Source organism: Callithrix jacchus, chromosome 6 (genome assembly GCF_049354715.1).
Source record: "Callithrix jacchus isolate 240 chromosome 6, calJac240_pri, whole genome shotgun sequence".
In the NCBI taxonomy this organism is placed as follows: domain Eukaryota; kingdom Metazoa; phylum Chordata; class Mammalia; order Primates; family Cebidae; genus Callithrix; species Callithrix jacchus.
The window spans coordinates 82,410,654-82,423,030 of NC_133507.1; the positions used below are offsets into that span (position 1 = coordinate 82,410,654).

General features: G+C 36.3%; 1 protein-coding gene across 23 annotated transcripts in view; it reads left to right on the plus strand.

The window, feature by feature from the left end:
* Nucleotides 1–12,377, plus strand: part of ORC4 (origin recognition complex subunit 4) — a 75,163-nt gene that overhangs the window by 41,546 nt on the left and 21,240 nt on the right. For 13 of the 23 annotated variants that reach the window (XM_078327855.1, XM_078327865.1, XM_078327853.1 and 10 more), the window contains 2 exons: nt 10,877–10,952; nt 11,356–11,441. In XM_078327855.1, the coding sequence (XP_078183981.1) occupies nt 10,877–10,952; nt 11,356–11,441 (162 nt within the window). Of the gene's footprint in view, nt 1–8,312; nt 8,501–10,876; nt 10,953–11,355; nt 11,442–12,377 lie in introns of all 23 variants that reach the window. The other 10 variants (XM_078327851.1, XM_078327845.1, XM_054257661.2 and 7 more) reach the window with 2 other exon arrangements.

The following is a 12,377-nucleotide window of genomic DNA, read 5'->3' on the forward strand; positions in this document are numbered from 1 at the left end:
ATCTTTACCTAGTCCTCCTTTCCTCCTACACTTCCTACCCTATCCTCTCTTCTACTTTTGACTTCTATAAGATTTGCTTTTCTTGGCTTCCATAGATGAATGAAAACGTATGGTGTTTAACTTTCTTTTCCTGGCTTATTTCATTTAACATAACTTCTTCCAGTTCCATCCACGTTGCTGTGAATGACAGGATTTCTTTTTGTTTTTTTAATGGCTAAACAGTATTCCATTGTGTATATATACACATATTCTTTATCCATTCAACTGTTGTTGGACCTAGGTTGATCCATATCATGGTTATTGTGAATAGTACAACAATAAATACAGGTGTTCAGATGTCTCTCTGATGTAATGATTTCCTTTCCTTTATATAATTTCTCAGTAGTGTGATTGTTGGACCACATGGTAGTTCTATTTGTAGAGTTTTTTGGGGAACCTTTGTACTTTTCTCAATATTGGCTGTACTTGTTTACATTCTCGCCAATGGTGTATAAAAGTTCCCTTTTCTTTGCATCCTCACCAGCATTTATTATTTTTTGTTTTTCTGAAAATAGACATCCTAACTGGGGTGAGATGATACCTCACTGTGGTTTCTATTTGCATGTCCCTGATGATTAATGATGTTAAGCATTTCTTCATATATTTGTTGGTCCTGTGTATGTCTTTTCAGAAATGTCTGTTCAGATCATTTGCCTGTTTTTTAAGCAAATTGGTTTTTTGCTCTTGAGATATTTGTGTTCCTTGTGTAATTTGGATATGAATCTCCCATCAGATGAATAGTTTGCAAATATTTTCATTTTTCTGTAGGTTGTTTTTTTTAGACTGCTGATTGTTTTCCTTGCTATGCAGAATCTTTTGAGTTTGATGTCATCTGATTTGTCTATTTCTTTTTTTGTTGTCTGTGATTTGGAATTCTTTCATAAGATCTTTTCTTCGACCTAGTGTCCTGAAGTATTACAACCCTATGTTTTCTTCTGGTAGTTTTATAATATCAGGTCTTAACATTGAGGTCTTTGATCCATTATGAATTGATTTTTGTGTAGGATGACAGATGTGAATCTAGTTTAATTCTTCTGCATAGGGATATCCAGTTTTCTCAGCACCATTTATTGAAGAAATTGTCCTTTCCCTAATGAATGTTCTTGGCCTTTGTAAAAGTCATTTGGCTATTGATAAGCAGATTAATTTTGTGGTTCTCTATTCTGTTCCGTTGGTCTACATGTCTGTTTTTATGCCAGTATCATGCTGTTTTGGTTACTACAACTTTGTAGTATATTTGAAGTTAGGTAGTAGATGTTAGGTAGTATGTTGACTCTAGCCTTATTCCTGTGCTCAGGATTGCTTTGGACATTTGGGGCCTTTTGTTGTTTCATATGAACTTCAGGATTTTTTTCCATCTTTGTGAAGAATATCATTGGTGTTTTGACAGGAATATCATTGAAACTGTAGATTGCTTCTGGTAGTCTAGTAACTTTAACAATATTAATTCTTTCCATCTGTAAGTATGGATGTCTTTTAATTAGTTTCTATCCTCTTCAGTTTTTTTCTTCGGTGCTTTGTAGTTTTCCTCGTGCAAAAACTATAACTTTCACTTCCTTGATTGCATTTATTCATCAGTAATTAAATTTTTTTAGTAGCTTTTGTAAATGGGATTGACTTCTTGATTTTTTCTTTTAGCTAATTTGTTGTTAGTATATACAAACAGTACTGGTTATTGTACATTGATTTTGTAGTCTTCAACTTTACTGAAATTCTTAGAGTTCTTTGGTAGAGTCTCTAGGTTTTCTATATATAAGATTATGTCATCTTCAAAGAGGAATGAATTGACTTCCTCCTTTCCATATTGCTCTGGCTTCAAGGTCTAATACTATGTTGAATAATAATGGGTACAGTGAACATCCTTGTATTGTTCTAATTCTTACAGAAAAAACTTTCAACTTTTTCTCCATTCTCTCTGACATTAATTGTGGGTTTATCATATATGGCCTTTATTACATTGTGGTGCTTTTTTTCTTTACCTATTTATTGACAGTTTCTATCATGAAGGGATGTTGAATTTTATTACATTTTTTTCTGCATCCATTGAGATTATCATGTAGTTTTTGGCCTCCATTCTATTGATGTGTCGTATGATATTTATTGATTTGCGTATATTAAACCATCCTTGCATCTCTGGGATAAATCCCACTCGATCATGGTGAATGATCTTTTTGTATTCAGCTTAGTAATACTTTGTTGAAGACTTTTGCATCTATATTCATCAGAGATACTGATTTATAGCTTTTGTTGCCGTTTTATCCTTGTCTAATTTTGATGTCAGGGTTATGCTGGCCTCATAGAATGAATTAGGAATAAGTTCCTCTGCTTGAATTTTTTGAAATAGTTTTGGAAGAGTTGGCATTAATTTTTTTAAGGTTTTAGTAGAATTCAGCAGTGAAGCCATCCAGTACTTAATTTTCCTTTATTGGGAGACTTTTTATTCCTGATTCTACCTCACTATTTGTTATTGGTCTCTCCAGGTTTTCTGTTTCTTCTTGCTTCAACATTGAGAGGTTTTATGTGTCCAGGAACTTACCTATTTCATTTACGTTTTGTAATTAATTGATGCATAGTTCTTCATAGTACTCTAATGATCCTTTTTATTTCTGTGATATTCAGTGTGATGTCTCCTTTTTTATTTCTCATTTATTCATTTTGGTCTTTCTTTCTTAGTCTAGCTAAGCAACTTTTGTTTTGCTGATTTTTTTATATTGTTCTTTTAGTCTCAATTTTGTTTATTCCTTCTCTGATATTTATTATTTCCTTGAATAATTTGGGTTTTGGTTTATTCTTTTCTAGCTCTTTGGACTGCATTGTTAAATTCTTTATTTGAAATTTTTCTAGTTTTCTGATGTAGGCATATATTGGTATAAACTTGTCTCTTAATACTGTTTTTGCTGTGTTCCTTAAGTTTTGGTATGTTGTGTTTCTATTTTCATTTTGTTTCTAGGAATCTGTAATATTCTTAATATCTTTCGTTGCCTATTGTTTGTTCAGGGGCATGTTGTCTAATTTCCATATTTTTATGTAGTTTCTAATGTTCCTCTTGTGGGAATTCACTCAGGATGGTGGCAAAAATATTAAAGGAAAAATAGTAGAGAAAGTTATAGTATATAGTCTCAAACCCTTTTGGAAGGCCTAAGGGTTTTTTCATAGTTTCAGTAGAAGTTTTGACTGAAGGCAACCTAAACCCTTTACATTTAGTTAATAAGTAGAGCAAATAGCTAGAATATATGGGGGAGTTTACCTACCTAACTTGTTTACTCTTGTGGTCTTAAAACTAACCTCCGAGTGGTATGGCGCTCTCTTAGGAAGGTTGACCGGGGATATTATCCTCTAATGGTGTTTGCTTTGGGCATCGGAACCTGTGCTTTAATCTTCAGTTTAGTGTTGTTGACTCAAGCCTTTGTCAATTAAACTCTACTAAATAAATGCAAGTCTTACTGGCTAAAAAGGGCCAGTGGTTGCAGCTGTTTACAGTACTCTCCAATGAGTCTGTTAGAAGCCACATGGACCCTCAGTTGAATTGTCAAAGCATAATATCTGTGTGTCAGTGTACTTTATTCATCTGTTGTTGAGTCAGGACTGCAGGACAGACCCCCACAGGTGGTTACCCTGACAGTGGTACCCAATATGGGGTGAACCTGACACCTCTTATTTTTATTATTATTACTTTAAAAAAAATAGAGACAAGGTCTCCCTATGCTCCCTATGTTGCCCAAGCTTGTCTCAAACTCCTGGGCTCACAGGATCCTCCCACCTTGGCCTCCCAAAATGTTGGGATTACAGGTGTGAGCCACTGCACCTAGCCAGTTATTTTATTATTGATATCTGGTTTTATTCTATTGTGGCCAGACCAGATACTTTATATGATTAATGTTTAAGACTTCTGTTGTTTCCTAACCATAGGTCAGTCCTGGAGAATCTTCTGTGTGCTGATGAGAATAATGTACATTGTGCAGTTGTTGGGGGAAATGTTCTGTAAATGTCTATTAGGTCCGTTTGGTCTGTGGTAAAGTTTAAATTCAATCTGTCTTCACTGATTTTCTGTCTAAATTATCTGTCCAATGCTGAGAATTGGCTGTGAAGTTCCTGTTATTTTAATGCAATCTATCTCTCTTTAGATCTAATAATACTTGCTTTATACATCTGAGTGTTTCAGTGTTGGGTACATTTATATGTACAACTGTTATATTCTTTTGTTGAATGGATTCTTTTATTATTCTATAACATTCTTTGTTTTTGCAACTTTATATTTTGACTGGTATACGTATAGCTCCTCCTACCATTTTTATTTTCCATTTTCATGGGTTATTATCTTTTTTTATACCTTAAGTCTGTGTGTCTATACAGGTGAGGTGAGTTTCTTATAGTGGCATATAATTGAGTTTTCTTTTTAACATCTGTTCTGTATTTTTTAAATGGGAAACTTAATCGGTTTATATTCAAGATTATTTTTGATAAGTGAGTATTTACCCTGTCATTTTAGTGATTGTTTTCTGGTTGTTTTGTATATCCTTTGTTTTTTATTTCCTCTCATTTATTTTTCCAGTTGGGTGCTTTTCTGTAGTGTTAAGGCTTGATCCTTTCTCTTTTGCCTTTATATATCTGCTCTACCAGTGAGTTTTATAATTTCACATGTTTTCTTGATGATGGTTATCATCTTTTCATTTGTAGATATAAGGCTCCCTTGAACATTTCTTATAAGTCTGGTCTAGTGATGACGGATTGCCTTAGTTTTTGCTTGTCTGTGAAAGATTTTATTTCTTCTTTATTTCTGAAGCTGCTGGGTATTATATTCTTAGCTGACAGTTCTTTCATTCTGAGCTTTTAGTGTATCATCCTTTCCCTTCTGGCTTGTCAGGTTTCTCTTGAGGAATCTGCTGTTATTTTTTCTGACAATCAGCTAAAATGTAAAGAAGAAGAATGAAAAATGTTTTAAAATATTATTTTTTTAAAAAAAGAATAAAGAGTTTAAAATTTTTAATTAAAAGAAGAAATTCACTGTTAGTATAATAGGGATTCCCTTACAGTGACTTGACACTTTAGCTTTAATTCTTTGACTTTTGACAATTGACTATAATATGCCTCAGATAAGATCTGTTTGAGTTGAATTTATTTGGACTTTTGAGCTTCAAAGCTTTGAATGTCCATTCCTCTCCAGAACTGGGAATTTTTTAACTATTGTTTTATTAAATATGTTTTTCTCGCCTTTTCCTTTTTTTCTTCTTCTGAAAGGACAATAATACAAATATTTGTTCACTTAATGATGTCTCATAAATCCTGTAGGCTTTCTTCATTCTGTTTTTTTTTTCTTTTTTGCCTATGTTATTTCAAACAATTTGTCTTCAATATAAGAAATTCTTATGCTTGGTGTAGTCTGTTGAAGGTCTCAGTTGTATTTTCTATTTCATTCACTTCAGCTGTAGGATTTCTGTTTGTTTTTTTTTTTTATGGTATCTGCTTAATTTGTTATTCAAATCACAAATTGTTTTTCTGATTTTGTTTAATTTTCTATCTGTATTCTCTTGAATTTCACTGAGTGTTGTCAAGATTATTATTTTAAATTATTTTTCTGGCATTTTCTGTATTTCCTTATGATTCCTGTTCGTTAATAGAGAATTATTGTTTTCCTTTGGAAGTGTCATGTTTTCTTGCATTTTCATGTTTAATATGTCCCTATATGGATTGGTATGCCTCAGGTAGAAAAATAAAATTGCCTTTTCCAATGTTATAGAATTGATGTCATAAAGAAATACTTATTTGTGTGAATGAGTCTGGAGTGTTGGTTTGGTGTGGTTCATTGGCCTTGGTTCTATTTGGATACAGTAGTGTGGTCTTTGTATAGTTTTCTTCAGTTGTAATCTACACTAGTGTCATTTACAAGTGTCTCAGTGGCCTAGGCTGAGAGTTTGTGGTGGCAGTTGTACAACTTTGCCAGGAGTGGGTTTGCTGGACTCTTTCTCAGTTTGGGGGCATGTGCATGTATGTGGTGGGTCAACCACCTTGGGATCTGATCCTCTGGCAGATGGAACTATTAATGTGCCCAGGAGCATAGTCACATGGTTGCCAGTGGGCCTGGGTGAATACTTGCCAGGAGCAACTCACTGGTTTCTCAGGCCCAGGAGATGCCTGGGATGCAGGTGTAAGGCTGCTTGACCCCACCAGAGGTATAGGAATACAGTTGCTTGACTGGCTTAGGGCCATGTCTGCTGAGAGGTTCCACAGGTACAGGGTTGTTTCTCAGGTGCAGGGTGTAGGCACAAGGCTATTCAGCTGGCTTATGGGCATGCCCATTAGGGGTGGCCTGTGAGGCTGTTTCTCGGGCCTGTGACACTGCTGCTTGGCTGGCCTAGGAACTTTTCAGCAGCATATGGCCCACTGGGCTGTTTTGTAGACCTGGGAAGTAGGCGCAGGGCTGCTCAGCTGGCCCAAAAGAGTGTCTGCCAGAGGCAACCCTCAGGGATGATGTGTAGGCCTAGGATGTAATGCTGCCCAGCCAGCTAGGGTATGTGTCTGCTAGTGGCAGTTAGTGAGTATACTTCTCAGGTTAGGGGCGTGGTCACACAATTGATTGGCTGGTCCTGGGGCATGTCTAATGGGGCTGTAGGGAGGCCACACTGTTTGTCAGGTTTTGGATGTGAACACAAGACTGATGTGAACACACAATGGCCTGGAGGGCTACTTCTCAGACCCAGTCTGTGTTCACAGGGATGCTTGGCCTCTCTGGGCAAGGTGTGTCTTCACCATGGGTGGCCCATAGGGCTGTCTCTCAGGTACAAGTCATGGCTCATGGCTGCTTGGCTGGGCTGGAGGCATGCCTTCCAGGGGTAACCTTCTGGACTATATTCAGGCCCTGATTGTAGATGCAGGACCATTGGGCAAGCCAGGGATGTGTCTGCAGGAGGGAGGGGTACACAGTTGTGGGGCTGTTTCTCAGGTTCTCGAGTGTGGGTACATAGCTGCTCTGCAAGCCCAAGGGATGTGTCAGCTGCTTGGATCCTCAGGGACCTCTCCTTCTTGGGAGGGAGCCACACAGTGGTTTGGTCACCTCAAGTGAGAGTTTGCCCTGGGTGGGACTGCCAGATTGGCCCTCTGACTAGAAGTGTGGCAGTAAGGGCCTGGTTTCCCTGCTGTGTAGGACCAGAGTCATAGCCAATTATAGGCTCAGGCCCCATGCAGCTAGAGTTGTGGCGTTCAGCTACCTGTGTGGGTTTGGTGGAATGAAGATGGAGCCCTAGTACTGGAAAGGTGCAGTGGCTACTGGCCTGCAGAGCAAGGCACACAGCAGAGGTGGCTCTGGCCTCAATGGTGCCATGCTGCAGCGAGTTGGTCTATAGGTGGGTGAGGGATGGAGTGCGCACCTTATTTTCATGATCTGGAGTAATGCAACTGCTTGAATTCCAGCAGCTCTCCACCTTGACTCAGGGCTTGCTAGGACTGTGGGATTCTTCTGTGGTAAGGACTGTAGGTGTTTGTGGTGGCAGTGAAAGCTGGTGGGGATCATCTGCTTACCTTTTCCTCGAAACAGGAAGTCCCTCCTCATTATGGGAAGATTTGATTCAGGTGCAGGAGATGGCACTGCAGAGGCCAGGAGCCTACACACTGCCCTCCTGGATTTTCAGTCACTACTCATGCGTTTCCACTCCCCTGCTGCACTCCACCACTCTCCCTTCAACACACCAGACAACTCTTAGCTGTTCGTTCATTGCCGTGGTCCTTTCTTGTGGGGGATACGAGCACCAGAAGTCTCTAATCAGCCGTCTTGCTTAATCTTTTAAATCTACACTTAATCTTTTAATTTGCTTGTTGTTCCCTTCCTCCCATGTTACAGTGACTTTTTATAAACCCCTATAGGTTTAATCAATGTACTGAAATTAAAAAACGAAAGCATTAAGACATAGTATTTATCAGTTAATAAAATGTATCAATTATTCTTGGCCATGCTGACAGTTTGTCTACTTTTTGTTTCTTAAACCAGAGCCATATTGTGGTGCTTTGCAATCATTTATTTGGTGTCACTGCAGTGGAATCTGAAAGAGTCCGTTCCCTGGCATTCCATTTTGATACAGTTTCATGTATTCCTGATATACTCTTAATATTGACAGGTTGAAGAGATGAGGAGCATTGTTTGACTTGTGCTACTTTTGTAATTTGTTGTATATGTGGGAGTATCCTGAAAGAAAATATGAATTAAATAAATTATCAGATATAATGTATTTTTAGAAAAGAACTCTCAATAGAATCGTTTTTTTTCTTTTCTTTTTTTTGAGACAGGGTCTCACTCTGTCCCCCAGGCTGGAGTACAGTGGCACGATCTCAGCTCACTGCAACCTCTGTCTCCCAGAGCTCAAGCAATCCTCCCACCTCTGCCTCCCGAGTAGCTGGGACAGGCATGTGCCACCACACCCAGCTAATTTTTGTATGTTTAGTAGAGACGGAGTTTCACCATGTCGTCCAGGTTGGTCTAGAACTGCTGGGCTCAAGTGATCTACCTGCCTTGGCCTTCCGAAGTGCTGGGATTATAGGCATGAGCCACAGTGCCTAGCCATATTAATATAATTATATAAATTCAAATTTTAAAACATAAGACTATAGCCTTGTGTTTGTTTTAACCTCTAATCCTAACCCCAAGATTATAGTATATTTAAAAAACTATACTTGGCCAAAGAGTCCGAAATACATAAATTCAAACTATAGTTAATTGAAAAAGGCAACAGACGGTGTGACTTGTAATATTACAAGCATTTTATTTAAGAAAAAATTGATATGGCTTCAAATGACAGGTTGAGCCCTAGGAAAAAAAAATTTTTTTTTGTTAGGAGACAGGATCTCACTCTGTCACCCATGCTGGAGCACAGTGGCTCTATCATAGCTCACTGTAGCCTCAACCTCCTGGGCTTAGGCAATCCTCCTGCCTCTGCCTCCCAAAGCACTCAGATTACAGGTAGAGCCATTGTAACCTGACCCTTAGAAAATGTTCCTCTACATGGAACTTACTGTAGACAGATTGGCTAGATGGTTAAGTAGGATATTCTTCCTAGTTGCATATTGGTGAATCCTGTGTTTATTACAGTATTTGGAAATAGTATAATAGTTTGTGAGCATAAAAATTACTGGATGCTGGGAAGTCTAAGAAAATTATCCTGGTATGTTTGTAAACTTTAATTTTAGGAACAAAGATTGTGGAAAGGAGATCATTATGTTGGTCAGTGTAACATTAATAACCAAGAAAATATTTTTAGTGTATAATGTAGTTTAAATATTTGAAACGATAACATATTCAAGAAAAAAAGCTAACTTAAATGGTTGATTGCCTAACTAGTTACATAGTAAATTTTAGCAATATCCAGATTAGAGCTAATATTATTTGAAGACTCACTTGCTAATATATTTATCATTTCAAACCATATACACACCCCATAAAATATTAGTGGGCTGATCCAAGCAAAGCATAAGTTGGTGTTTAAGTTTAGTGGAAAGAAAGCTATAAACCTATTACAACTCTCTTCATGTGTATATGAAATGGAGGTATTATTAATATCTTCATTCCTTTCAGGAAAGGATTTAAAGTGGTTTTGAATAATTCATCAAAACATAAAGTATTTTATGAATTAAAACAATATTATAACCAAAGAAAAAATATATAAGCAAAATATCAAGAGATGGAGGAAAGGAAACACCATGGATTGCTAAGAAAAACTTGCTGAAAGCAATGTTTTGAGGGAGCAACTTTGTCTCATCTGTGGATGTTCTCTTATTATAGGGTCTGACCTGATCCAGAGGTGAAGAAGTACCACTGTACAGTCCTTTAATGTTACTTCTCATTAAATGTCACTTCTCAGCTGGGCTATTACTGGTAGTATGACAGTTGATATCTTGAGATTGTCTCCTTTTAAGAGGACCTATAATTCCCTATGCTTTAAAAACCATAGAGGTTTTCTTCAGCACTGGCTAGAAAAAAAAAAAAAGAGAGAGAGAGAGAGAAAAAAACATACAGGTAGCCAGGAAAATTTTTTATTTTTGATATCTTGTTGTGAAACCTATATAATTTAAAATGAGGATCATATTTGCTTTTTTCCTTTTGGATAAGGTGTTGCAATGACAAATAAGTAGCATACTGCAAATACAAATAGTATTTTGTTTTGGAAAATAGTTTACCAGTTGTCCCGGTGCCTTCACTGAGTAATCCTTTTTGTCCTAAGTTTTGATGCCATCTCTACTATTTTTTTTTTAATATACAAACTGCTTTTCCCAGTTCATTAATTTTTTTATAGTATCCTATATTTTAATATTGGAAAGAACAGTCCATTTTTACTCTTTTAGAAAGGTTTTTGGCTTTTCTTAAATGCAGTGGTAATATGAAGAGATATATATGATATCACAGTATGAGAGCAGTATGGTGTTACAAAAAAAATGTATGCTGCATAGAAACCTTTAATTCAATAGTCTTTTAACTGATTATAATGATATCTAGTAGAGTAAATGTCAGAGAGATGTGTAATGTACTGAGACATAAGTTTATAAGGGCCATGTCACATATTTAACGTGACATGTAGAGAAGTATTTATTTTAGAACTTGGTTGTTTCTAAATTTTTATTAAAAGTATGGATAGGTGATTCAGAAAATATTGTATCAGTCCTGGCCTTTGTTTCTTAAAAAGAGTCAGATAAGAGATGTTCTAGTTAAACCTTTTATCTGTAAAGAATATGAAAGCTTATTTGTTAAAGAGGTCAATTTGTTTATATTCTGTTCTCACTACTTGTAGTTTAAAAAGGAATATGGACTTCTTTTTATCTTTTACCTATTATTATTTCATACTTTGTTCATATTTAGTTAATAAATCATGCTTTGAGAGAACTCATGGAAATAGAAGAAGTGAGTGAAAATGTATTACAAGTTCACTTAAACGGTAAGTATGCCATCATTTTGCCATTGGAGATGCTATAAACATTGTGGGGTTATTATATGATGAAACTAAATTCACTTGTATATTTCAAATCCATTTTAATAGATTTTGAAAAGTAGATCCATGTTCTACAGCCTCTACTTAGCATACCATACACAGTATTTTTAGAAATTAAAATAATAATAATGAAGGAGTCTCAGAAGGACTTTGTTTTTTTTCTTTTTTTTAATCATTCTAATCCCAAGAAGGATTGTTTTTTGACTCTACAGAATGTTTTTATTGCTAAGTTTTAAAAAGAAAGTGATGTGAACTAACAGACTTTGGGAAAATATACTTAACTGGAAAATAACCTGCTGTATCAAATACATGTGACATTTTAATTAAATATTTTTAAATGGACTTTTAGGACTGCTGCAGATCAATGATAAAATTGCCCTAAAGGAAATCACAAGGCAGTTAAATCTGGAAAATGTAGTTGGAGATAAAGTTTTTGTAAGTATCATTTCACTTATTTTATTAAATAAGCTTCAAGGTAATATCTTTATAGCATAGATATTTTTATATTTCTGGAAGGGTAGAGAGAGGTTCAGAAACTTTCAATTGAGGCCGGGCGTAGTGGCTTATGCCTGTATTCCCAGCACTTTGGGAGGCTGAGGCAAGTGGATCACAAGGTCAGGAGTTCGAGACCAGCTTGGCCAACATGGTGAAACCCTGTTTCTACTAAAAATACAAAAATTAACTGGGCATGGTGGCATGCACCTGCAGTCCCAGCTACTCAGGAGGCTGAGGCAGGAGAATCACTTGAACCCAGGAGGTGAAGGTTGTAGTGAGTTGAGATCATGCACAGCACTCCAGCCTTGGAGACAGAATGAGACTGCCTCAAAAAAAAAAAAAAGAAAGAAATTCTAAATTTAAACATATAAGATCTTTTCATAAGAATGTGTAATGTATAGGATACATTTAGTCATCAAGTCTGTACAATATGTGGATTTTTTCATAGATTTTAGTAGCTGTAAAATAGCTAAGAAATCCAAGTTTATGTAGATATTCTGAGTTTATTTCTTTTTCTAAAAGGTGAATACTTTGGTTCTCTATCTCTGGAGATAAATTAACACATTTTTTAAAATACTGTGCTCCAGCAGCCTATTTCTACTTTTTTTGAGTCTAGTAGCCTGTGTATGGGGGAAAATGTGCTGAATTTGAATCTGCAATAGGTGGGTTTCAGTCATGCCTTACAGCCCTTTGACTACCTGAAAATCCTGAGCTAACGAGTATCTCTGAATTCAAATTCTTTGCATGTTAATTGGGCATTATTTTATTATCTAGACTTCATAGGATTATTCTAAAGAAGAAAGAGAACATTACACATCATTTAACTTAAAAAGTAATTTGCTAGATACTAATGTGCTGTACAAATGTAAGTTGTCT